The sequence below is a fragment of the Salvia splendens genome, chromosome 3, assembly GCF_004379255.2.
Source record: "Salvia splendens isolate huo1 chromosome 3, SspV2, whole genome shotgun sequence".
In the NCBI taxonomy this organism is placed as follows: domain Eukaryota; kingdom Viridiplantae; phylum Streptophyta; class Magnoliopsida; order Lamiales; family Lamiaceae; genus Salvia; species Salvia splendens.
In genome coordinates, this window is record NC_056034.1 from 14,488,578 (window position 1) to 14,515,840 (window position 27,263).

The 27,263-nt window shown below is 42.8% G+C and overlaps 4 protein-coding genes across 6 annotated transcripts; 3 read left to right on the plus strand and 1 right to left on the minus strand.

Annotated features, from left to right (window-relative positions):
- The first annotated feature begins 323 nt into the window (after window positions 1-323).
- LOC121795132 (hydroxyphenylpyruvate reductase-like) lies at window positions 324-8,351 on the plus strand. The gene is made up of 3 exons (XM_042193583.1): window positions 324-737; window positions 1,459-1,873; window positions 8,320-8,351. The coding sequence occupies exons 1-3, from the start codon at window positions 324-326 to the stop codon at window positions 8,349-8,351; spliced, it is 861 nt and encodes a 286-aa protein (XP_042049517.1).
- A 1,863-nt stretch (window positions 8,352-10,214) lies between these two features.
- LOC121795127 (hydroxyphenylpyruvate reductase) lies at window positions 10,215-17,605 on the plus strand. Its single transcript, XM_042193577.1, has 3 exons — window positions 10,215-10,609; window positions 16,006-16,147; window positions 17,005-17,605. Exons 1-3 carry the CDS (start codon window positions 10,329-10,331, stop codon window positions 17,521-17,523), a joined length of 942 nt encoding a protein of 313 aa, XP_042049511.1. The 5' UTR covers window positions 10,215-10,328; the 3' UTR covers window positions 17,524-17,605.
- Window positions 17,606-18,113: 508 nt separating this feature from the next.
- On the plus strand, window positions 18,114-21,575 carry LOC121795123 (glyoxylate/hydroxypyruvate/pyruvate reductase 2KGR-like). 3 transcript variants are annotated; one of them, XM_042193572.1, is made up of 3 exons: window positions 18,114-18,613; window positions 19,100-19,640; window positions 20,872-21,575. In XM_042193572.1, exons 1-2 carry the CDS (start codon window positions 18,173-18,175, stop codon window positions 19,616-19,618), a joined length of 960 nt encoding a protein of 319 aa, XP_042049506.1. In that variant the 5' UTR covers window positions 18,114-18,172; the 3' UTR covers window positions 19,619-19,640; window positions 20,872-21,575. The 3 variants fall into 3 exon arrangements, with proteins under 3 accessions (XP_042049506.1, XP_042049505.1, XP_042049504.1); XM_042193571.1 differs by lacking the exon at window positions 20,872-21,575 and adding an exon at window positions 19,731-19,950; XM_042193570.1 differs by lacking the exon at window positions 20,872-21,575 and having other exon boundaries at window positions 19,100-19,950.
- Window positions 21,576-24,146: 2,571 nt separating this feature from the next.
- LOC121795152 (dynein light chain 1, cytoplasmic-like) lies at window positions 24,147-24,919 on the minus strand. The gene is made up of 2 exons (XM_042193610.1): window positions 24,639-24,919; window positions 24,147-24,545 (listed from the first exon to the last, which is right to left on the minus strand). Exons 1-2 carry the CDS (start codon window positions 24,774-24,776, stop codon window positions 24,405-24,407), a joined length of 279 nt encoding a protein of 92 aa, XP_042049544.1. The 5' UTR covers window positions 24,777-24,919; the 3' UTR covers window positions 24,147-24,404.
- Window positions 24,920-27,263: the final 2,344 nt, after the last annotated feature.

The following is a 27,263-nucleotide window of genomic DNA, read 5'->3' on the forward strand; positions in this document are numbered from 1 at the left end:
ACGTTTTCTCTCTCCAATTAAACACATTAACCAATAACTCCTAAAATTTCGTGTCGGCCAAGAAATTTGTCATCTTAGCCGGGACGGAGGGAGTATTAGATTTGTCACGTTTGGGGGTACAATGGTACCTCTTGTTCCCAAGTGCGTCTGCCAGGCCCACTTGGACCCAACGCGGCTTCGCCACTGCCACACAGAAATTTTGGAGAATCATCTCTATAACCACCACGTGAAGCCATACTCTCTATACTCCATTAAATTATCAACCAAACCGCCACGACAATCTCTCAACAACCACTTAAACACCATCTCCTCCGCAGTGGAAAATGGATGGAATCGGTGTTTTGATGATGCACCCCATGAACAACTACCTGGAGCAAGAGCTCGACAAGCGGTTCAAGCTCTTCCGCTACTGGACCCAACCCAATCCGACCGAATTCCTCGCCGACTCGATCCGCGCGGTGGTCTTGAGCTCCAGAGCCGGCGCTAGGGCCAACCTGATCGACGCGCTGCCGAATTTGGAGATAGTCTCGAGCTTCAGCGTGGGATTGGATAAAATCGACTTGGCCAGGTGTAAGGAGGAGGGGATTAGGGTTACCAACACGCCCGGTGTGGTGACAGATGACGCGGCGGATCTCGCCATCAGGCTGATGCTGGCTGTTCTCCGTCGGATTCGCCAGTGTGACAAGTATGTGCGGAGTGGGGATTGGAAATTCGAGGACTTCAGGTTGACTACTAAGGTGGCATTGCTTTCCCATATTCTTCGAGCGCTTAAAAATAAAAACTATTTTTATTTTGATCCATCCTTTAAATATAAAATAATGTACTGTTGTATTGTTATGCATTTTCACATCCTATGCATGCTTTTGATGCTGTTGAAGTTTAGGGTTTTTTACGAATTTTATACATTTTCCTTTGGACTGTGTGCCGGTGTTATCAGTTACTACTTTCGTCTCACACTCATATTCATTTTTGGGATGTTATTCAATGGCGGATCCAGAACCCAAAAATAAAAGGGGTGGAATTTAATACTAATAATATTAATATAATTTAAATGGTTTTTTCTTTTTCTTTTCCTTATGTTTCATCTTTTAATTTCAACTCAAAATAAGATTATGATGATTTTTTTAATGAGATGTATAAACCGCACATAGTACATAGTATTATTCATCTAATACTTGAAAGACTTATTACTAATTACTAAACCATTAATATGACTACTTGAAAGACTAATAAATGAATGGGGGCTAATATGTTATTTTCGGCTCGACTCGAGGAGATTTTAATGCTCTTCAGACGGTCGGGAGGGGGTGGCCGACCCCTCCCACTCCCCCTTCAATCCGTCACTAATGTCACTAACTGTTTTTTACTTTATTCTCTCTTTATACTCTCTAAACATTGTTTTCTTAAATTTTGTGCTCAAAAGAAACGTCTCGTTTATGGAGGCTTTTTGTGATGCAGTTCAGCAGCAAAAGAGTTGGCATCATAGGATTAGGCAGGATCGGTGTAGCAGTCGCTGAGAGAGCAGAGGCGTTCGGCTGCCCCATTAGTTACTACTCAAGATCGAAGAAAGCCGGTGCCACAAGCTACACTTACTATGGCTGCGTTGTCGAACTGGCATTAAACAACGACGTCCTAGTGGTAGCTTGTGCCCTGACTCCAGAGACGACCCACATTGTGAACCGGGAAGTACTCGATGCTCTGGGTCCAAAGGGAGTCCTGATCAACGTCGGGAGGGAACCCCACGTTGATGAGGCCGAGCTAGTGTCAGCTCTTGTGGAGGGCCACCTGGGTGGCGCTGGACTTGATGTCTTCGATAAGGAGCCTAACGTGCCAGAGCAACTTTTTAGGCTCGATAACGTAGTTGATAAGGCTCGTTTCATGCATTGGTTTTAGATCAAAACTCTGTGTTTTCGGTGCACTAATGTATGTTTCTAAGTTCAGGAGCATGAAAAATCTGCCAGACCTAGGAAGCGCATATAAATTACAAGGGGCCAGGGAAAAGGAAGAAAATGAAGTGAAAAACGCCAGCAATTTACCTGCCCGAGGAGATGAAAATGAACGCTGGCAGAATACAAAAATGGAGCAAGGAGCAAGGAGCAAGTATAAGGATGAAGGGAAAAAAAGACAAATTATGAAGAGAGAGTGCCCTAGGGATTGCTGCCTAAATAAAGGGACGACCCCTTTTGGAAGAGGAGCCTTCTTTATAGCATTTTTTCGATCTTTTCGCTTAGTCTCCTTAGTTTCACTCTCCAATCACAGTTCACTTCACTTCACACGCACTTGGCACTTATGGGGTGACTTCCGGCTACCGTGGTGGTTCCTAGCTAGTTTCTGTGGTGTAACACCATCCTCACGAGGGCGAAGATACAATTTGCTTTTATTTTCCGTTGTTTATTCTCGCCGTGAAGAATGCACAACCACTGGAAGGAACGGCAGGAGAAATGTCAATGAAGGCGTCGTCTTCAAACCCTATCGCCCAGAAACCGCCGTTGGTACCACCACCAAAAATTGTCGAGCCTGCGAATGCCCAAATCACGGTGCCTGCAACTGCTCCAACGTCAATGCTAGCACCAACCGCAGTCCCTCCACTGCCAGAAACCAGTTCGAGCACCTACCGCTACGGTCACTCCCACCTCCACCACGATGACCGATGAGTTCGACCCAAAGCAGATTATGAATGAATTTCTCCAGAAATTCGGTCGTGGAGTGAGGGCGAGTGATCTTTTCGCTCGAATGGCGGCTGCATGTCAAGAGGAAGAAGCCACCTCAACCCTCACCCCACTCGAGATTCTACCCAGACCCCAAACCTTGATTGAGACACCTACTTCTCAAGCCCTATGCACACTAAGAAACCCAAGACCCTACCGAACCCCCATATCGAATCCACATCCCAAGAAATAACCCACACAGTACCAACCCCCATATCGAAACCCAAGACCCTACCGAACCCCTTGTGGAAGAAACGAGAACACTAAAGAGGGGGGGATAAAATCAAAGATGAGGAGGGAGTGAAACTAACTGAGGAGGGTGATGAGGGCGATGAGGGTGATGAGGAATGGGATGAGAAGGAAATGAAACTGACCGAGGAAGGTGATGGGGTGATGAGGGTGGTGAGGCAGGGAATAACTAGGAAGTCGAATCTGAGGGCGAGGGGGTAGGAAAACAAACGGAAGGAGGCAAGAAGGATAACGAGATACAAGAGCAGGTTGAGAGTATGGTAGGTGAGGAAGATGAGGGGAATGTTGAGAGCGATGTGGAGTCTGATAGGGTTGATGAGAAGGAAGAAACAACACCAGTTGTCGAGGAGGAAACCGGAGATCGAGATACAGAGATAGGGAACCCCAGTTGACTAGAGAACGGTTAGGAGACAGTCACGTCGGGCTAAGAATTGGGAGAACCCAGTGCCGGCCAAACTGCAATGGGAACTGAGGCTGAGCGACTCCGAGGAAACAGGGGACGATATTCCCCAGGCCCAGGAAACTCCGGAAGGTGCAGAGGATGTCTCTCCAGAGGCCCTGGAGAAGAGGTACGAAGCAGAAAGGAAGCGTAAGGGGAAGCAAGAAGCTAAGCCCCATAAGAAGACTGTGTTGGTCGATGAGGCCACTCCAGAGACAATCCTAGTTCCGTTTGCCTCACCGACTGAAGAGGAAGAAGCACAAAAGGAATCTGAAAATGAGACCGAGGACCCCCAGGAGGAAGAGGGTGTGTTCAAAAAGATGGAGGTCCTTGTTACTAGAAAATTGTTGGAAGCGATGGTCCACTTCGAGGACCCCAAATAGAGCATGGCGTGCGAGGGAAGAGTATCGAATGGGAAAGTGGCTAAGTCAGGAAAAAGTCTGTGTTTCTCAGACCTGAGGGATCTAGGTGTGGAGGAGAAGTTCATCTCCTATTTCAAGAGCATCGGGTTCGAGTGGTCTGGACCACTGCATGGAAGAGGTACCGGTGGCTCTGGCAAAGGAATTCTTCACATCCTTCAAATTCAAATCTACCACAGATCCCGACGCAGACTCAATTACATTCCGACTATTCAACAAGGAGATGGTGATGAGTATCAGAGAGTGGTCACTGAGGATGGGGCTATTTACGCCCGAAGAGGATGAGGAAGGGGCCTGGAACGAAAGAGAGATTGAACCACCCAAGAAGACAAAGGGCTTCGTAACTGAGGAGGCCTGGACGATGATTGCCCACAAGAAATGAGGAAAATTCAAGACAAGCTGCTCTAAAAGAATACATATCACTGACCAAGTCCTCCGCCTGGCGCAAGTATACATCGGATACAATCTGCTGGGTCAAGTAGGCGCAACTCTCACCACTCCAGAGTTGTACTTTATGTGGTGCATGCTTAAGGGCGTGAAGGTGCATCTAGGTTATTGGATGGCCCAAGCATGCCACCTGGTCAGGACCCACTCAGATCGCCATCTCTACACTTGCAACCTCCTAGGAGCCTTCATCAAGAGGAACGTGGCCATAAAGATAGCTGATTCAGTCACCCACATGCCCCTGTGCGATGCCTCAGGGAGTTTCGATCTCCCCTTTCTTCAACAAGGGACTCACCATAATTAAGGATGACGAAGTCCGATTCTATGAGGTCGGGAAATAGGAGGGGGTGACAGTGAAGACCGAGAGAGAGGAGGACGAGGCGCCAGCGAAGGTGGCTGATGATGGGTGGAAAACCAGGATGGAGGAAATGATGTTGAAGCAGGGCGAGAATGCAGTGGCTCAGAGGGGACTGATGGAGGTGCACACAGAATGACCCAGGCCGTCGATGTGATAATGAGAATGGTCGTTGTGGTCGAGCAGCACATCCTCTCGGCCCAGCAGCGCATGATTCCTAAAGTGCATGTAGAGCCCAAACAGCAAGCCCCAGGAGCCACCCCAGTGAAGCCAGTTTCCAGCTCCCCAGCAACTACTCTAACCAAGAAGAGGAAGGATGATGAACCAGCACCACCACCACTTAAGAAAACAAATATGGTAGTGAGGAAGTCTGTCCCCTTAGGGACCAGAGTCAGAATTGATCGCCCCCTATACACCACGTAATTTTAAGTTTCCGTTTTAGTTTTTATTTTTAATTAAGTCGTATATATGTTATGTGCCATCTCCCACTTAGGCCATTGCTGGGCCTAAGTGTGAGAAGTTTGTGTGTCTATTATGTGTTTTGTTAGTCTATATGTTTTAGATATACGCTCTGTCAAGGATGTTATGTTTTTGATTTCTGTTGTTCTGTGTCTTTTCCCACTTAGCCCAATGTTTGGTCTAAGTGTGAGAAGTTTGTGTTTTTCTTGTGATTGTTTCTGTCTGTTTTTGCGTGTGCACTAACTGCCATGTTTTCCACTTCATCGGGAATGCTTGGGAATAAGCAAGAATGAAGTGGGAGGGGGGGTTTGTGTGATAAGTGTCTGAGCATGCATGTTTCTACTAGGTCTAGGAGTCGGTAGATTTTTTAGATTCTATGTTTATCCATAACTGGTGAAATAAAAAAGCAAGTGCCCCTTAATGAGAGTGATTGAAGAGAGAATACATGTCAATTTGTGAAACCCTCTTCTTTAATAAATTGAAGTCATTTTGGACGAAGTGAGGATGATTGAAAAAGCCTTAATTTAAGCCAACTGTGAAGCCCTCTAAGAGTGAGTTAGAAGCGTAGAGTAGAACACTTTCTACTAAACACTAAAAAAACAAAGTGGCTGCCATTGATGCTAAGAGAAAAATGACACAGGTAGTAAGGACTAAAGGCAATAGGGATAGCCATTTGAGCTCAATTCTTTCGAACCTGCTGAACCTGCCTCATTGGAAAGGCACCCTTTAGTGAACACTTTGGGCCTACACTGAATTTTTCCTATTTTTTTGGAACCATTAGCCTTCATGCCATGTGAACAAGGGGACATGGATGGAGCAGCTCACCATTTGGGGTACGAAATAGGATGATAGAATAGGGGAGAAAAAGAAAAAAAATTAAGAAAAGAAAACGGGTAGGAAAAGTTGTCACTTGACCCAAGAAAAAAGAAAAAATCAGAAAAGAAAATGGGCAGGAAAAGTTGTAACCTGACCCAAGAAAAAATATATATGTATATAGAAAAAATTAGCAAAAAAAATAGAGAGAAGAAAAACAAAGGGCAGAAAAAATTTTATCTGACATGGTGGAAAAGAGTAGAGAATAAGGCTAATTAGCCAGGGAACATCTCCAAATTTTGGGAAGTTAGAATTGTACATAGGGAGGTTGTTTCCAATTTTTTTGTCCCAAAGTTCACATGTCCGCAGTATGTTTTCACTTATACTTCTTGAACTTATGACCCATAGGACTCTCACCTATATACATTGTAATCCCCTAGCCCCATTACAACCTAATGAAAGACCTTAAGGAACTATTCTGTGTCAGTCGATCTCAAGGCATTAAAGTGGTATGGCAAAATAATGAGTGAATGATCCTAATATCCCTGCTGAGGAATGAGTGATCGAGTGAATCCAACGGATGGTAAGGACTAAGGCTATCTTGACGAACTGACAACCTGACCAGATAGAAGAAGGGATGGGGATGAATCTGAGGTTGTAGAGGCTTGAATTGACCTTAATCTTGTGGGGACGGCTGCTAGAAATTAAACCAGTTTATGCATTATGTGTCGATGTGATTTTCTTTGTTTTGTTGTTTTCTGTATGTGTTTTTGTGTCTGTTTTCTTTGTCCAAGTCTTTTTGTGGGTCTAGGAGTTTATATCTTTTTCTTTTCCGTAGGGTCGGTTAAAAGGGGAACCATGCATCGAAACTTGCCTTATTTCTTTTTTCTTGTCTTTTATACTTGAGGACAAGTATGGTTTAAGTGTGACCAGTTTGATAAGGCTCGTTTCATGCATTGGTTTTAGATCAAAACTCTGTGTTTTCGGTGCTCTAATGTATGTTTTTAAGTTCAGGTGCTTGAAAAATCTGCCGGACCTACGAAGCGCATATAAATTATAAGGGGCAGAGAAAAGGAGGAAAATGAAGTGAAAAACGCCAACAATTTATCTGACCGGGGAGATGAAAAGGAACGCTGGCAGAATACAAAATTGGAGCAAGGAGCAAGTATAAGGATGGATGAAGGGCAAAAAAGACAAATTATGAAGAGGGAGTGCCCTAGGGATTGCTGCATATATAAAGGGACGACCCCTTTTAGAAGAGGAGCCTTCTTTTTAGCATTTTTTCGATCTTTTACACTTATTCTCCTTAGTTTCACTCTCCAATCACAGTTCACTTCACTTCACACGCACTTGGCACTTATGGGGTGACTCCCGGCTACCGTGGTGGTTCCTAGCTAGTTTCTGTGGTGTAACACCGTCCTCACGGGGGTAAAGATACAATTTGCTTTTATTTTCCTTTGTTTATTCTCGCCGTGAACTTCCTTGCCGGAAGCTCAGCGACTGCTTTGTGTTTTGGAATTTGTTCTCGTGGATATAGTAGTTTCTACTTTTTGTTTTACTATGGTTTCTGATGTTTGATGTTGTTCTACTGATTTTGGATGCTTTTCGCAATTGACTGTTGCATTGGAATTGAGATTGGTTGAATATGAGGTTGTTTGTTGAGTGGTTGTTTGAATCGAAGTTCATGTTCCTGGATCTGAAGGTTGTTGGGTTTGGATCGGTTGGATCTGGAAGGGATTGTGAGTCGGAGTTGTGGATCTGATACGTGGTGAATTGAATCTGCATGATTATGACATTTTTACTATTGTTCTCGCATCTGCTAGGCCCAGTAGTTTAGATTTGTTGAGTTTAGCCTTTAATTCCTTGTTTAATTTCAGATCTGGAACTTGCTCTATTTTTATGATATTTATTACTCTGTTTTATTCTGTTTTCCCGATTGGATTCCTGAAGAAGATGAAGTTTGTTAGTAGTTAGGATCAAATCTGCGATCTGTCTGTTTTCTCTGCCTTGTCCTTTACTTTTCTGTAGTTTTTTCAGAACCTAGACACTTAGGGAAATTTGGTCCCCACTTTCCTGAACATGCATGTGCCGTACACACCCGTTTCCTGGACCCAGTAGATAGAGTAGTTAGCTTTCATTTCCTAAGTCCAGTAGTTTAAAATTCTCGACCCACTTGTTGCGAGGCAGCAGTCGAACCCTCCCAAAACCCTCCAAATGTATGCTAACTCATCCGTCCTCGTGGGATCGATTATTTACTTCTCTATACTAGCCAATAGTGTAGTGGGTTGAGGTTTTTGAAGCGGAAAAGTGTGTGTCCAACGACCGAATTCTGAAGGTTCCACGATCTCCTAGACCAGGATCTAGTAAATCCTCGGGACCTAGGGGTTTGTGATATATCAATAGCACATCGCACTATTCTTCTACTTCCAGTAGTCCTGTTGCCGCATGTTGGGAGTGGCACCTAGGAAACGCGTAGAGCCATGGCTGACCTTGTTCTCGGAAATTTGGAAGCTCAGTTTTCCAGCAAAGCTTTGTTAACACCTGTGGTTTAGATTTTAGCTCTATTTATAGTAGTGCAAAGGATGATCTCACATTTGGGGAATTGTTCAATTCAATTGGTAATGAAATTTGGAATAATTTATCCTTTCTCAATTCTTTTATAAATTTTATCTTAACCTTTCGAATGTTTATCTATTACACTCTGATAAATTCCAATGAAGTTTAGTCGTGTACTTTTTTAGTTATCTAGTTAAATGACTATGTATTTTTAATGTTGCTTTTGGTATACTATTGTTGTTGTTTATTTGTGTGTGTGTGTGTGTGTTTAATCTCATTAATTAATGCATTAGCCACTAACACCAATGTGCCAAATTACACACACATACAAAAAATTGTTTATATTTTGGATGGCTATATACTATGGATGTTTGTGTTCCTTCTATTTGTATGGAGTAGTTTGTATCCTAAATCATCGGTTCTTGAAATGAATACTATAAAATAAACGAATTATTTGAGACCAAGCAAAAAATTTCAAAATATCATATTATTGGAATCTGAAATTCAAACCATGACAAATATTGCATGTGGTATAAAAAATTAAAATGATACATGTTGGAGTCACATCTCAAAAAGTGGTCTTAAAAAATCGAACAACAGATACATTTGTTAATTTGTTCATATTATTTGAGACCAAGCAAAAAATTTCAAAATATCATATTATTGGAATCTGAAATTCAAACCATGACAAATATTGCATGTGGTATAAAAAATTAAAATGATACATGTTGGAGCCACATCTCAAAAAGTGGTCTTAAAAAATCGAACAACAGATACATTTGTTAATTTGTTCATTTCATTATCCATGCCTCGGTTTTACTGGTTGAATCTTATGAACTAAACACACTATAATATTTAATCTCGGGATACAATTTTGCGAATCGAATACTCCATACAAAATTGACTACGTCAAAGAAAGAAACGCTTGCGTTGAATATCTTATTTTCAACCAAGTATTCTACTAACTTCTTTTTTTTCAAAATCCTTTTCAACTATCTTAAAATTAAAATAAAAAAAATGAATACAACTACGAGTGGTATAACATTTTGGTTGGTGGCCACCTAACCCAAATTCTTCATCACCAACCCAAAATCGGAAATACGAAGTACTCCATCAGCTATATATATATAAAGTGCAATTATACATGTGATCATTGACTCGATTCAAAAGGAAATTCATTTTAGCATAATGGAGTATTTTAGTTTTTTTAACTACTGGAGTACTATATATTAGTAAAAAAAATATAAGAATTTATGTTGCTTGTATTTTTGATGTTTTACCCTCGAAAAAAAAGGTGTACCGATAAATTATACTACATCCGTCCCACAATAATGGTCATTCTTTTCCATTTCAGTTCGTCCCACAATAATTGTCACACTTCATTTTTATTTTAAATGATAAGTAGGTTTCACATTCCACTAACTCATTCTACTCACATTTTATTATAAAACCAATATAAAAAATGGGTGTCACATTCCACTAACTTTTCCAATCAAATTTTCTTTACATTTTTTAAAACTCGTGCCCACAATAAGAGTGACAATTACTGTGGGAGGGGGGAGTAATTCTTTATATTAGAATCCTCAATGATTTCTTGGAGTATGAATATGTGTGAATCGTAACCAAACCAATTTAACCAATGCACTAATCTAAAAATAATTCCTTGATTAACAATGTGAAGGTCAAATAATGGTTTATTTATTCAAAAAGTTTAATACTAATGATAGGTTTACTAACCTAAATAACAGTCTTTGTTCTTTGACTCACAAACAAAACCGAGCCGAGCCGCATTTCCACGTGCTGCCATTTCTACATAAACCAATCGATCCCGAAGTCCTTCAACTACCACTCAAACACCATCTCCCTCCTCCTCCTCCGCGGCTAAAATGGATGCGATCGGCGTTCTGATGATGGGCCCCATGAACAGCTACTTGGAGCAAGAGCTCGACAAGCGGTTCAAGCTCTTCCGCTACTGGACCCAGCCGAATCAGACCGAATTCCTCGCGCAGCACGCCGACTCGATCCGCGCGATGGTCGGGAGCTCCGGCGCCGGCGCTAGCGCCGACCTGATCGACGCGCTGCCGAAATTGGAGATAGTCTCGAGCTTCAGCGTCGGATTGGATAAAATCGACTTGGACAGGTGTAAGGAGAAGGGGGTTAGGGTTACCAATGTGAAAGTGTGTCCATGCAAACTACTGGAGCTCGGCTTCTGAGCTCGGAAATGAAGCTCGGCTTTGAGTCCGGTTGTGATCGAGTGGTGGAGCCTCGGCAGCTCCGAGAAGAGATCAAGAAATAAAGCTCGGCTTTGAGCTAGCCGAGAAAGGCAGTTCGGTTGATAACCGAGAAAGGCAGTTCGGTTGATAACCGAGAAAGGCAGTTCGGTTGATAGCCAAGAAATGCAGTTCGGTTGCTAACCAAGAATGGCAGTTCGGTTTTAGCCGAGCAGCGGTTATAACTAACTTTGGGAAATAGAGTTAGTTGGATTTTATTTCTTGATTGCATCTTGTATAAATAGCTCGATAGAGCTCAGTAGTGAGAGACGCAGAACACAGATTACACACACAATTAGAAGAGAATTCTTGCACTAGCTAGCGTTTGCTTAGAGTGATAGATTGTGAGTGTGAAGTTCTTGTATTGAGAGTTCCATCAATAAGATTCCGGTCATCTTCTCCGTGGACGTAGGTGGATTATCACCGAACCACGTTATATCGTTTGCGTGCTTTATTTCCTCGTTCGTGCGTGTGTGAGATCGGCGGTATCACGACCCAACAAGTGGCGCCGTCTGTGGGAAGACTTCCACGATTTGCCGATTGATTGGTTTCTGGGTGAGTTCGTGTCTAGAGGTTCCGTTGTATAAGCTGATCTTGGCGATTGCCCACCGCTCGTTTTGAGAAATGTCTACAGCCAAGTTCGAGGTGGAAAAGTTCACCGGGAGAAACGATTTTGGGCTGTGGAGGCTGAAGATGAAGGCCATCTTGATGCAGCAAGGCCTATGGGATATCTTGAAGAATGAAGGTGACGCTAAAGAAGGCAAACCTGATGCTGATGAAAAGGAGAAGCAAAGGCTTCAAGATATGCAGTATAAGGCTTATAGCACCCTGATCTTGAACCTCACGGACAGGGTGCTAAGGGAAGTTTCCAAGGAGGAGACGGCTGCAGGAGTATGGGGGAAACTTGAGTCATTGTACATGACCAAGTCTCTGGCGAACCGGTTACATTTGAAGCAAAGGCTTCTTGCTTTCAAGTTTTCAGATGGGAAGAGCATTTCTGAACAGCTCGAGGAGTTTGGGAAATGCATAGATGATCTTGAGAATATCGATGAGGTCATTAAAGATGAGGATAAGGCATTGATGTTGCTCAATTCCCTGCCTAAAAGTTATGAGCACTTCAAGGATGCAGTGCTTCTTGGAAGAGAAACCAAGGTCACCTATGAAGAGATTCATTCTGCATTGAAGATGAAGGAATCGCAGAAGGCTAATAACAAACAAACTGATCCAGTAGCTGAGAGTCTGCATGTGAAAAATAATCAGAATAAAAGGGGTTCCAAGAAGAAGTTCCAGAAGAAGGAAGAAGGTGGAGTATGGAAGGAGAAGAGAAGCTGTCACTACTGTAAGAAACCGGGCCATTTAAAGAAGCATTGTTTTGCTTGGAAGAGGAAACAAGAGCAAGAAAAGGCTGGGAACATAGAGACTGCTGATCTGGCTCAGGATGTTGAAGATAATGAAGCTTTGAATATCCACTCAGGGGCCAAGATTGAAGAATGCTGGATCATGGATTCAGGGTGCTCCTTCCACATTTGCTCACACAAATCTTGGTTCCAAGAATTATCAGCTTGGGAAGGATCAGTGATGCTAGGAAATGATCAAGTGTGCAATGTCAAGGGCATTGGGAACATCAGATTGAGGATGAAGGATGGGAGTATGAAGACTCTCACAGAAGTCAGATTCATTCCTCAAATCAAGAGAAATTTAATATCTCTTGGAATGCTAGAGTCAAAAGGGTGCAGATTCAACTCTGGTGATGGGATCCTCACAGTAACAAAAGGCACCAGAATTGTGATGGAGGCCCAGAGAAAGAACAGCCTATACTATTTGCTGGGTGAAACCGTGGTTGATGCTGTGAATCTTGCCCAGACAGAAGACCTGCATCTATGGCATGCCAGGCTTGGACATGTGGGTGAGAAAGGCATAAGAGAGCTGGCTAAACAAGGAGTGATGAAGTTAAGTGCATCAGACAGCCTAAAGAAATGTGAATCTTGCATTCTAGGAAAGGCAAAGAAGCTGCCATTTTCTGGTGGGAAACACACTTCATCAGCCCCATTTGTGTATGCCCACAGTGACTTGTGGGGGCCATCCCAAACTGAATCCATAGGTGGAGGTAAGTATTTCATCTCCATCATAGATGATTACTCAAGAAAAGTGTGGATTTACATTCTAAGAGAGAAGTCCCAAGCTTTTGAAAAATTTAGAGAATGGCATGCTAGATATGAGAATGAAAAGGGCTCAGTGCTTAAATATCTAAGGACTGATAATGGCATGGAGTTTCTGTCTGCGGAGTTTGATAGTTTCTGTAAGGTGAAAGGGATAAGAAGGCATAGGACCGTGCCAAGAAATCCTCAACAGAACGGGCTGGCAGAAAGAATGAATAGGACATTGCTAGAAAGGGTGAGGTGCATGCTATTCTACTCTGGAATGCCAAAGAGATTCTGGGCAGAGGCTGTCTCTACTGCAGCTAATCTGATCAATAAGTGTCCATCATCTGCTTTATCCAATGAGACCCCAGATCAAAGATGGTATGGAAGCCTAGGTGATTACTCAGCCTTGAAGGTGTTTGGGTGTGCTGCTTATGCACACATTAAGCAGAGCAAATTGGAGCCAAGGGCAAAGAAATGTGTGTTGTTGGGATACCAAGATGGGGTAAAAGGATACAGATTGTGGAATTTGGATAGAGAAGGCAGAAATATCATTGTGAGCAGAGATGTGACATTCAATGAAGAGGAGATGCCATTTAAAGATGATGGGAAGCCCTCTGGTGGTGGCAGTAGCTCTGAAATGCAAAACCTTGAGTTTGGTGGAGAATCTGCTGGAACAGACACTGATGAGGATGTTGTGATCACAGGAAATCAAGAAGAAGGTGGAGCAACTAGCTCTCAACATACTCAGAACACAGGTGAGCAGGAGTCACCAGTGCAGCAAGCTGCTGCAGCTCAAGGGGCCAGAAGAAATCCAAGAAGAAATGCAGGCCTACCTAGCAGATTCTCAGATTATGACATGAGCTTCTTTGCTCTATGTGTAGCAGAAGTACTCATGTTTTCAGAACCCTCAACCTATGAAGAAGCCATGAGTTGCAAGGAAAGTCAGAAATGGATCAAGGCCATGGAAGAAGAAATAGAGTCCTTGCTGAAAAATGGGACTTGGATTTTGGTGACTGATCCAGGGACTCAGAAGCTGATCAGTTGCAAATGGCTGTTTAAGAAGAAAGTAGAGGTGGGGGAAGTTGAAAGCATACGGTTTAAGGCAAGGCTGGTTGCTAGAGGATTCACACAAGTAGAGGGTATTGACTACACAGAGGTGTTCTCTCCAGTGGTGAAGCACACTTCCATTCGGATCTTATTGGCCATGACTGCTCATTTCAACTGGGAGCTGCATCAACTTGATGTGAAGACAGCATTTTTGCATGGAGATCTAGAGGAAACAATCTATATGATGCAGCCTAAGGGTTTTGAGAAGCCGGGAGAAGAAAAGAAAGTTTGCTTGTTAAAGAAAAGCCTATATGGGCTCAAGCAAAGCAGCCGGCAGTGGAACAAGAAGTTTCATGAGCAGATGGAATTGATGGCATTTGAGAGATCCAGTTTTGATAGCTGCGTGTATGTCAAGAGAAGTGGAAATCTAATACTGGCCTATCTACTGCTGTATGTGGATGATATTCTGCTGGCAGGATCAAGCAAGAGTGAGCTGCTGTCTGTCAAGGAGGAGTTGAAGCAGAGATTTGATATGAAAGATCTTGGGGAAGCCAAGAGAATCTTGGGTATGGATATTGTCAGGAACAGAAAGAAGAAAGAACTGAAATTGGTTCAGGCTGATTATATCAGAAAGGTGGTAGAAAAATACCAGGTAAGGAGTGAAAAGTCAGTATCCACTCCATTGGCTAGCTGCTTCAAACTCAGTAAAGAACAGATGCCAAAGACAGCTGAAGATAGAGAAGAGATGAGCAGGATACCCTATGCAAATATAGTGGGAAGTGTGATGTACTTGATGATATGTACAAGGCCGGATGTGGCTCATGCCATAAGCGTTGCAAGCAGATATATGGCTGATCCAGGTAGGGATCACTGGGCAGCACTAAAGTGGATTCTGAAATATCTGAAAGGGTCTGTCATGGTTGGCTTGAAGTTTGGTGGTGGAGTTTGGTCTGAGGAGAGGGAAGTCCTAGAAGGATTCTGTGACTCGGATTATGCGGCTAACTTAGACAACAGAAAGTCTCAGAGTGGTTACATCTTCACACTATATGGCACAGCAATCAGCTGGAAATCAAATTTGCAGTCTGTGGTTGCACTGTCCACAACCGAAGCTGAGTATATTTCTCTGACTGAGGCTGCAAAGGAAGGAAAATGGTTGCAAGGAATCTTGGAAGATTTAGGAATGAAGCTGGGAGCAGTGAAGATTAACTGTGACAGCAACTCGGCTATATGTTTAGCAAAACATCAAATGTTCCATGAGAGGTCGAAGCATATAGATGTGAGGAGACACTTCATCAGAGATGAGATTCAAAGTGGAAAGATCAATGTGGTGAAAGTTCCTACCGAAGAAAATGCATCAGACATGTTGACAAAATCTCTGCCAACTTCGAAATTCAAACATTGTTTGAAGTTGGTTGAGATTGTGGAGTGTTGAAGCTTGTAACAAGGATTGAGAAGGGAATCCAGATATTGATGGAGTTTTGCAAGGACAAGGTGGAGATTTGTGAAAGTGTGTCCATGCAAACTACTGGAGCTCGGCTTCTGAGCTCGGAAATGAAGCTCGGCTTTGAGTCCGGTTGTGATCGAGTGGTGGAGCCTCGGCAGCTCCGAGAAGAGATCAAGAAATAAAGCTCGGCTTTGAGCTAGCCGAGAAAGGCAGTTCGGTTGATAACCGAGAAAGGCAGTTCGGTTGATAGCCAAGAAATGCAGTTCGGTTGCTAACCAAGAATGCAGTTCGGTTGCTAACCAAGAATGGCAGTTCGGTTTTAGCCGAGCAGCGGTTATAACTAACTTTGGGAAATAGAGTTAGTTGGATTTTATTTCTTGATTGCATCTTGTATAAATAGCTCGATAGAGCTCAGTAGTGAGAGACGCAGAACACAGATTACACACACAATTAGAAGAGAATTCTTGCACTAGCTAGCGTTTGCTTAGAGTGATAGATTGTGAGTGTGAAGTTCTTGTATTGAGAGTTCCATCAATAAGATTCCGGTCATCTTCTCCGTGGACGTAGGTGGATTATCACCGAACCACGTTATATCGTTTGCGTGCTTTATTTCCTCGTTCGTGCGTGTGTGAGATCGGCGGTATCACGACCCAACAACCAACACGCCAGATGTGTTGACGGATGACGTGGCGGATCTCGCGATCGGGTTGATGCTGGCTGTTCTCCGCCGGATTTGCCAGTGCGACAAGTATGTGAGGAGTGGGGCTTGGAAATTGGGCGACTTCAGGTTGACTACTAAGGTATTGCTTTCCCCTAATTTATCTTGCTTTTGATGCTGTTGAAGTTTATGATTTTGTTAATTTGATGCATCGTAGTATTACATTTTGGAATTGGATGATTGATTTCACTTTCATTAGGGATTGAGAGCAGTTTTCTTCATATAATGTTCATGATTAATGATTTGTGTGAGAGCAATACTTTCTTAGCTTGTTTGCTTGTTGTTACTGCTCTGCAACTGCAAGCATTAGATAGTATGGGGTAAGATGCTGATTTTGGTTTATATGAAGATTTTCAATTCTGAAGAACGATGCTTTATTCTTATATGGATTTTGACAATTTTTTGGATGAATCATTTCATATCTTTCGTTCCTCTTTGCATAGGGTGAACTAGGAGAAACTTATGTATCCTTCTTGAGCTCTTATTATGTGAGAACATACTTATGTACTTCCTTGGTTGCTATTCATCTGCGTATCATTCCGTATTCGAGTCTAGGTATCCATAACCGGTAGAATGCATTGCCCCGAAACTCTCTCTATTCATTGGATGGAGGTCATGACTATATCCCGTTGCATGCTTTGTTTACTGATGAAGTAGAATGAGTCTTGGTGCAATCTTTCGTTTGTAAGTTTTTATTGAGCTTCTTCATTACGTAGTGATGCTTCATGCAGAACTGCTTCAAGCATTAGGAGAAAGGCACGCATTAGTTTGCGAATTAGTGTCGTTTTGGGCATTTTTTCGGATGCAAGTGTTTATATATGGTCTTTATCATTCAATTGGACCACATTACCTTTTTGGGCTTGCTTCCGTTGGTGGAGTGTTGGTCTTTGACGGTGATTCACAGTCGCATTTTCTCAATTAGTCCATCTTTTGATGCAGTTCAGCGGCAAAAGAGTTGGCATCATAGGATTGGGCAGAATCGGGCTAGCAATTGCCGAGAGAGCAGAGGCATTCGACTGCCCCATCAGTTACTACAGAAGATCCAAGAAAGCTGACACCAACTACACGTACTATGGCAGCGTTGTCGAACTGGCATCAAACAGTGACATCCTAGTGGTAGCATGTGCCCTGACACCAGAAACAACCCACATTGTGAATCGGGAGGTGCTCGATGCTCTGGGTCCAAAGGGAGTCCTGATCAACATCGGGAGGGGACCCCATGTTGATGAGCCCGAGCTGGTGTCAGCTCTTGTGGAGGGCCGCCTGGGTGGCGCTGGACTTGATGTCTTCGAAAAGGAACCTAAGGTGCCGGAGCAGCTGTTTGGCCTCGAAAACGTAGTTCTGTTGCCGCATGTTGCGAGTGCCACCGAGGAAACTCGGAAAGTCATGGCTGACCTTGTTCTGGGAAATTTGGAAGCTCACTTTTCCAGCAAAGCTTTGTTAACACCTGTGGTGTAGATTTTACTCTACTTATATCAATATCATAGTGAAAGGGTGAAGTGAACTCATAAAATTCAATCGAAAACATCCTTAGTCATCATTGTTGAATAATTTCACATTTTCAATTCTTTTCATTATCAATAAATTTTATTCTAATCTTTTCAAATGATTATCTATTATATTCTCAAAAGAATATACATTTTGAATAGAAATCAGGGTTAATTGTGGGTAAAATTACAAAGTTTCACTCAAATTCAAGCATTTTTTGCATCTTTTAAAATTTGAATGACAAAGTTAAAACTTCCAATTCTCTACTGACGATGTTTTAGGCAAATGCGATGTTGAATTGACGCACACGTATAAAATTTATTTTGATAATATGTATGAATAGTACGTATGTGTATTAATATTATGACGTCGATGATTTTCATATGTAAATTTTTTATAAATTGATGAGATGGCACAATTAAAAATTTACAAAAAATTGTGATTAGCTCTTTAAAATTTAAAAAAAAAGATATTAACTAGATATAATTTGTTTTACATGGTAGTAAATTTTTAGAGAAGAAATTATGATTAATCATTATTTGTAGATATCACAAGTCATAACTAATCCCTCTCTCAAAAACCCGCGAAACCCAACTGCAATCCGCCAAACAGAGTGAAAATGGAGACTGCTTCAAATCCAATCGGCGTTCTCCTACTCCGGCCGCTGTCGCCGTACATCCAGCAAGAGCTCTCCAAACGCTACGCCCTCTTCAAATTCTGGGAGTCTCCGCCGCATCTCCGCCGCGATTTCCTCGGGGAGCACTCGAGCTCGATCAGGGCGGTGGTCTGCAACGGCGTGCAAGGCCCCGACGCCGAGATGATCGACGCGCTTCCGCTCCTCGAGATCGTGGCCAGCCACAGCTCCGGCCTCGATAAGATTGATCTGGATAGGTGCCGGACGAGGGGCATTAGGGTAACTTACACCCCCGACGCGTTGACGGATGAGGTGGCGGACATGGCGATTCTGCTGATTTTGGCTACTTCGCGCCGGATTTGTGCGGCGGACCGGTATGTCAGGAGGGGCGAGTGGAGGAATTCTGATTTCAAGTTGTCCTCGAAGGTGAATTTTGTTTTTCGATTTATTTCGATTGCTATTGCGATAGGATTTGGGGATTTTAGGAATAGGGTTAGCTTGATATTTTGATTTTATTTGCCGTGTGTTATTTTTTCCTCGAATTTTTCCCTTATTGCACTTTCCTATAAACATGTACTACAAATCATTCTGTTATTTACAGTCACTGGAATTTAATTAACATTGATTGAGATTTTTGTGGGAAATGAAAAGCAAAGGATGAATTTTGAAGCTTCAAATAGAATGATGGCTTTGAGATTTTACAATGTTGAGATGATATTTTCATTACTGCACGAATGAGTTCTGCTTAGGCGATTGGATTTGAAAATGAGGCGTTTTTGAAACTTTTGTTGTGATTTTTAATGGTAAATCGGCCATTTTGTGTTCGAAGTTTTCTTGGAAGGTTTATGATGATTATTATGTTAGATCAATGAAGTAGTAATCTTGGTATCTGTTTCCTTCACATTTCATTAGTTCAGTGGGAAATCAGTTGGTATTATTGGATTGGGAAGGATTGGCTCAGCCATAGCTAAGAGAGCTGAAGCTTTTGGGTGTCGAATCGGATACCACTCTCGTTCACCAAAACCAGATTCAAGATATAACTACTACACTTCTGTCACTGACCTGGCCTCGGACTCCCAAATCCTTGTTGTGTCGTGTGCACTAACGCCTGAAACTCACCACATTGTCAACCGTGGTGTCATGGACGCGTTAGGTAGAGATGGGATTATCATCAACATTGCAAGAGGCTCCCACATTGACCAAGCTGAGTTGATCTCTGCCCTTGCTGAAGGCAGGTTGGGAGGAGCCGGTCTAGATGTGCTGGAACACGAGCCTGAGGTGCCTGATCTATTAGCTCAGCTTGACAATGTAGTCCTCTCACCACATGGCGCAGCTAGCACATATGAAACACGCAAGAGACTGGCGGACCTCATCATTGGACACCTGGAAACACATTTTTCAAACAAACCGTTGCTTAATCCTGTCATCTAAGAGTCGCACCACAGCTGATAAGGTATGGTTTCAGCTAAACTCACTTAACATTAGACAAATGCATGCTTTTTGTTCATGAAATATGTAAGTAAATTATAATTCTGTTTATTAGTTCGTATTGTATACGTGGTCGGGACTCAATGGTGATTGAAGATGTGAAGATTGGATCAATAATGATAGGAGGTCGGTCCATACGACTACTGATTTAAGTAGGTTGTATGATTCTTTAGTCACACTCACTACTTCTGTCATCATCCAAAACACAACATTGAGGGGATTTGTTTTATGCTACCTCATGTGCTTCTACTGAAACAACTATTGATTTTCAAGTATTCTATGATCTTCTTGACTTGGTCCCCCCCCCCCCCTCGTTTTGCTATGAACTCCATTGACACCAAAAACTTTTTAAAAAGTTAATGGTTTAAGATCAAACCTAATAGATCACTTTATCCCATTGTCGTCTTAGTTTACTCTAGAGTTAATTGTTGGAAATAACATTGTTTATTGCCACTTCCACGAGATTCTAAAAATGTCGAAATTATAATAGATTTTGGGCATCTTTATAGTGGTAGTTTTAGACAGAACATGATGGTAAAAATTTTGTGTTATTAATAAAAGGATAAAACAGACAAGTTGTAACTAAAACATTTTTAAAATTCATTTAAAGGCCTGCATATTCAGTTGAACATGGTGTTATCTTGGATAATTAATCATTTCCTTAAAGAGACAATAGTAAGTTTGCCAAACAAATTTGTTGAAGATTTCTTCTGACAATACAGTTAGTTGTGCCACGTGAAGCTTTAGAGCATCCGCAACGCGGCGTGATATCATCCTGCGTTCCGTGCCGGAGGGACGGAACGCCCGCGAGACGCGTTGCGGCACTCCGTCCCGCCCCGGAACCGTACCCATCTCGTCTCGTAACCCGTCCCTGCGAGACGCTGGACGGGCTGTCACGCCACGCGCCCCTGCGCCATGCGTGACGCCCACTAGCCGGCCCGCGGGTAGGCGTCGTCACGATGACGCAATAAATCTTTTTTTTAAATTCGAATTAAAAAAATAATAATTTTTTTATTAAACGGTAATATTACCTTTTATATCCGTTTTTTCTCTTTTTTTTAAATTTTTTTTCTTTTTTTACTCTATAAATACTCCTAATTCATCCTCATATCACACACAACTACACATCTATTCTTCCTAAATCAATTTCATTTCCTCTCCAATTTTCATCTAACATCTCATCACAAAATGTCCAGCGACAGCAACTCCGGCGGTGGCGGCTCCGGCGGGTGGGATCTCAACACGTTTAACGATTGGGAGACCATGTACAACACACTGGGTGGTTCCGGTTCGTCGACGTCGGGCACCCAGGGTTCGGCGACGCCGGGTGGGTACCAACCAGTGTTGTTAAAATCGCGCCCCGAGCGCGCTTGGGTCGCGGGTCGCAAGGGTCGAGACCGACATCGCCCCGATGCGGCGGGGTCGTGCGAGATCCGTGGAGCGACGGTGGGGCGCGCCTTGGTCGCCTGGGTCGCCGTGGGTCGCTTGGGCCATCTGGGTCGCCGTGGAGCGAGCCGATTTTTTCTTCTCCTTTCTTCATCAGCCACCACTCCTTCGACGTGGGTCTTCTTCAGCAAAAGCAAAAATCACTTTATTCTTCAGCCACCACTCCTTCGACGACTCGACGTCCAGATTTTCAAGGTTTATCTATATGTACAAGCATCAAAGTTTTTTTGTATTCTCCTATTTTCCATCGTTTTTCTTGGGTGGACTCAAATTAAAGTTTGGCTTTTTTATCTTTCTTGCATCGGGGTTTGTGAAAAAAATGAGTGTAGAGGTTGAACATGATTTGGCAAGAGGAGAATGAGAGTTGGTACAGGTGTAATCTTGTCCAAAATCCCATAATCAGCTTGTGGAGTTTTGATTTGAATAATAAAAAAGGTGTCAGGATTAAATATTCTATAAATTGTGTCAGCTTTCGTGAAGCAAATCAAGAGAGAGATAAAAATTTACAGAGGCTTCCGTGAAGCAAAGCAATTATGTGTTACTTTTTTCCAACTTTTTTTCTCTCATATTCCATTTTTTACAACATGTTTCTTGGCCTTTTTTGTTTTTTTAAAGCACTTGTTCACGAGGTCATGTCGGATGAATAAAAATAATTATTAGTTTTATTAGTTTTTCTATCAATAGCAATTTCATACATTGTGAATTATCATTAATTATAAATAAATGATTGTTTCTTTCTACATATCATTTTTATACAAAATGTCTCAAGACCCCGCTAGGAAATATGCAAGAGCTGATCCGAATACCAGATATAAACTTACATGCAACTTTCTACATATCATTTTGGAACTTTGATGATTTTTTATAATAAAATTCAGTTATTTAGTTATGTTATGTTGTTTAAAATTTTATATTTTTCGTCTAATCTTCTTTTTTAATATGGAGTAATGATGTATGTAGATTTATTTGATGTGATAAACATTCAAGCAATAAACTTATAAAAGAGATACAAATATAATCATCATTCGGCTATTCTGGCGCCCCGATTTGTGGGTCTCTCGCCCCGTCGCCCCATTGCCCCGCGACCCGGGGTCCCCCCTCATCGCCCCGGGGCGCCCCGCGACCCTAACAACACTGGTACCAACCACCCACTTTTGACGTGGATGCATACGCACGTCCCTCCGCCCCGCGGTATTCGCAGGGATTATCCCAGATTCGGGAGGATTTCCCCGTTGAACCCACTCTGGGAGGAGGCCGAGGCGGGCGAAGCTCCAGGGCGGAGTCGGAGGCGGGCGAAGCTCCAGGGTGGAGTCGGAGGCGGGCGAGGAGGAGGATCTAGGCCGGCATCCGTACAGCAACAACGAAACGATGGCGGTGTACAACGCTTGGATCACCGTCTCGTACGATCCCGTCGTCGGGAATCAACAACCCAACAAGTGCTTATGGGAAAAGGTCACCGAGATCTACCACCAGATGAAGCCGAAAGGGTCTCGGAAGCGCACATATAAGATGCCCCGCTGTCACTTTGGCCGAGTCGACAAACAGGTCAAAAAATTCTGTGGCATCTACTCGACCGAAGCGGCGCACTACCAAAGCGGAGCTTCGGGAGCCGACATTCTGAGGGCGGCTTTGCGCTTCTACAACCAGGACACCGGTAAACAATTCAAATATGTTGATATTTTGCAGGTCGTCAAGGACGAGGAAAGGTGGGCCGGCGGTGTCCGCTCCAGCTCGGGCTCAACCTCAAAGCGCACGAAGCACACGGCGAGTGGCCAATACGCATCTGGTGACAGGGGTGAGGGCAGCGGCGCACAAGAGGGTGCACCGCAGGAGTTTGTGGGCACGGCCAGCGATGCCGCGGTATCCAGCCATGGGCGCCGTCGGCCGCAAGGGACCAAGGCGGCGAAGGCGGCTAGAGCGAGGAAGGGCCGAGGCGAATCAAGCCAGGCGGCCCCGGGATCGGGCTCGGGGGTCTCGAACACCCTTATGGCGGTGTACATGACCGCCACAATGGCGGACACTTCCCGTTTCTCGCCCTCCCAATACCAAGCCTGGTGGAACGGAATTGTGCATATGGCAGCACAACTTGGTCTTCCGCCTCCTATTGCACCTCCACCGCCTTCAGGGGATGATTCGCCGGCGGAGTAGTTTTTTTATTTTCTTTAAATTTGTATTTTAAATTATGCAACGTTTAATTTTTTAGGATTTTAATTGTGTGTTTTTTATTTTTTAAAATTTTAAGTTGTAATTTTTTTTATGTTGTGTGTTTTTTAATGAAGTGTGTTTGTTTTAATTGAATTGAGTTGGAAATAAAAATAAAAAATGAAATTGAATTAATAGTAATTTAAGGAATGGTTAAGGAACGGATAAGGAACGGAGGGTTGCAGGTTCCGTTTCTTAGTTAAGAAATGAAGTAAAAAAGTGCATTGAGGTTCGCAAATAGTAGTTTAAGGAACGGTTAAGGAACGATATAGCAACAGCGCCGTGGATTGCCATAGGGACTAGCTAAATATTATACTACCATTTCCCACAACAGAGTTCATTATTCTATTGCAGACATAAAATGGCACTTAAATCTAGATTTTGTCGTCATTTTTTAAAACCGTGCTCCAAAAAACTAGTAGCTAGGAATTAGGATGGGCACTTAGATATAGATTCTTGTTGTCATTTTTCTAATCGATTCTCCAAAAAACTAGCTAGGATGCTAAGTTTCACCTTCTTGAAACTTAGTTTTTACAAAGAGAATTGATGTCTGTCTTGTATTCCACTCCACTCCACTCCCCCCACTCAGTCACAGCAATTGGTGATTTGGAATCAAATTAGATGCCAAGTGTAAACATTTTGTGTTGTGTTTTTGTGTCGGCAAAACAGAATATGGAATCACATCATTTACAAGTTGAGTTGTGGTGCAATGTGTGCACAATGTAAAAGATGTAGGTAGGAATAGGAATATAGGATGCAAGAGAAGAGACTGATGATTGCAAGTGTTGAGCTTATCCACAACATTCATCTTCTAGATAAAACATTCCACAAATATTTTCCAGATAAATGATTTATAGAGCTTCAAGACCTTTCTGATCATACAAACCTCAGTCAAATTTCTTCTCATGAACATGCCCAGATCATTATATCATATTTTGTTACAGCCTAAACTTCTGCATAAGAGGAGTATCAAAAGGAGTTCCTCAACAGCAGAAAAAAGTTAGAAAAGGAAATGAACACTTTGTCTTCTTTCCTATAGTCCTAACACACATTCCACAACACCCTCTGTCTCTCTCTACCACTAGGAAGCACCTTTGAAGATGAGGAAGTTGAGAGTCTCTAGTGTGAAATATATGAAGCTCCCTTTAAAGTGAGTGAAAAAACACCCAAAGTTGGATCCCACCACACACTGCCATCCACTCCCATACTTCTTGTCGAACTCCTGCAACCAAACAGACCTTCAGCCCTCAGCACCCAACATAAAAAAAACTGAATCTTGAAATACCCAAAAACAGAAATTAGAAAAATATCTGACCTTCTTGATGTGGGCAGCTATGGATTTGCATTCAAGAACATCGTAGAGATCCAAAGCCTGAGAAGCAGATGCCATTGCCTGGATCTGCATCTTCAATGGCATATCTGTGTCCTCAATCAAAGCTTTCCCTTCCAACATCTTCCTGCAAAACTTAAATCCCTCTTCGACAAAACTTTTCTTTGTTGGTGTTTGAATCTCTCTCACTCTCTCTCTGTGTTGCAGAAAAGAAGAGTAGTAATGATTTTATAGAAGGTATTGCAGGAGGATTGATCATAATCTACTCAAAGCCTTGTAAGTATTAATGCATTTAAAATATGTGTGAGATATTGGAGTGATTTGGCACATTTCCCAATTATTTTAAATGTCCTTTTTCTCCCCTCTTTAAGGACTTTATTGGCTTATTCTATTCTGGGACTCTCTTTTATGGCGTCATCCATCAAAGAGGATAACGATGTTAGGGATAAAGCTGGTGAGGCCCAAGAGCATCTTTAACGCAAGGGGCCGGGCCGCATCTCGCGAGTCCCGGCCCGTCCCGAGCGTTGCACGGAGGAGAGTCACGGCCCAGGCCCGTCCCGGGGCCGCGTTCCCGGCCTGTCGCGCGTCCCGCGTCCCGGCCTGGGACGGCGTTGCACGGTGACGGGCCGCAACTGTAGAGTCCCGGCCCAGCGTTACACGCTCCTCGGGCCGGGCCGCAACCAATTTTTTTTTTTAAATTCGAAAATTTTTTCTATAAATACTACTCCATTTTCATACACATTCAACTTCATATTCAACTTCAAATCTCTTCCTTGAATTCGAAAAAATGCCTCCACGTCAAAGAATATTCGAAGATCAAATGTCTCGGTCGTTAGCAGAGGCGCTACCGGCAATCCAAGAAGAAATCAACAACGAAGTTGAACGCTACCAAGCTGTTATGTTTTTCTGTTTTTATGTATTTTATTTTCAGTTTTAAAATTTCTATGTTGTAATTTTGCAGTATTCGATGAAATTAAATTTTCCGTGTTATAAATTTCCAGCGTTTTTTTATTTTACGAGTTAAATAGGTTGGAGTTGTGAATAGTGTCATTTATTAGTTGCGGCCTGGGCCGCAACCTGCAGGGTTACAGCAGTTGGGTCCTGGGCCGCAACTGTAGAGGAATGATGACGTGGAGGGGACTTAGGGCCGGAAATGGGGACGGGGTTAATGATGCCCTAAATCAATCCTACCTCTCTTTTTTTTGTTTATTAATTTCTATTTTATTGCCACTATTTTGGAAAGATCAAGAGCATCTTCATAAAAATATTTCTTGCTTTTTGTTTGATTTATCTCAATTGCCATAATTTTTGAAAGATTAGCTGAAGATGACTAGAGTGAGAAAGACAGAAATTTGGCAACTGCCAAGTCTCCTAATGAAACAAGTCTTGCTTGAAGACCACGGGTGTGGAAATGCGACTTCAGAAAATCTTATAAAAAGCACAAAGTTGGTTAGGATGGTGTTCTCGTAAGATTGAGTTTTATGAATGTTGTTCGATATTGTGGATACGGCCTTGGGACAATATTAATCTTGGGTCAGCTTAATTTTGAGTAAACTATGAATTTTTTTTTATCTTAAGCAGTCAAACCAATTGTATCTTAAAAGAGTATATTGTGGAAAGGGAGAATTTCATTCATTCAACGTGTTCGATTTACAGAGGCATATACACGGTATTAAGTAGTGGAAGAAATAGCTAAACATGGTAAAGATTTACCCTAACTAATTTCCCCTTCTCCACGGTAATTCCCTAATCTCAGGGATCTTTCCTTGATTTTATTTTATTTACTTTCCAACATTCCCCCTCAAGTTAAGTAATGAGATCACTCATTCTTAACTTGCCCAATACTTCGCGGAAGCTTCTTGAGTCCACAGCCTTTGTTAGGATATCGGCTAACTGATCTTCAGACTTTACAAAGGGAAGTTCTATGTTAAGGACCTAATTCCTTAACGGAGATCGGCGGTTGTCTGCTCGGCGATCAAGGGATTTTTCCGGCGTCTCGAGAGGAGATCGGCGGTGGTTCTAGTGTCTTGCTGTGCGCGGAACTCCTCCATCGGGCAGCAAGACACTAGAACCACCGCCGATCTCCTCTCGAGACGCCGGAAAAATCCCTTGATCGCCGAGCAGACAGCCGCCGATCTCCGTTAAGGAATTAGGTCCTTAACATTCTACTATTCTGGCCTCTATGTTGTCTTTGATGAAGTGCATATCCACCTCTACATGCTTCGTCCGATCATTCTAAACTGGATTCTCAGATATACTGATTGATGCCTTGTAATCGCAGAACAACTTACACGACTTTTGCGAATTCATGCTTAACTCCATCATTAGCTTCTTCAACCATAGGATCTCGGTTAGGCCACTCCTAATCCCTCGAACTTTGCCTCGGCACTTGACAAGGCAACCACTTTCTGCTTTTTGCTCCGTCAAGTGACAAGATTCCCTCTTACAAAGGTAAAGTACCCCGCAGTCGACTTTCTATCTTTTGGATTTACAGCCCAATCAGCATCCGTGAAACCATGAATCTTTATGTGCCCGTGGTTTTCAAACATAATCTTGTGTCCAGGTGTCCCCTTTAGATATCAGACTATCCTCAGAGCTGTTTTCCAGTGA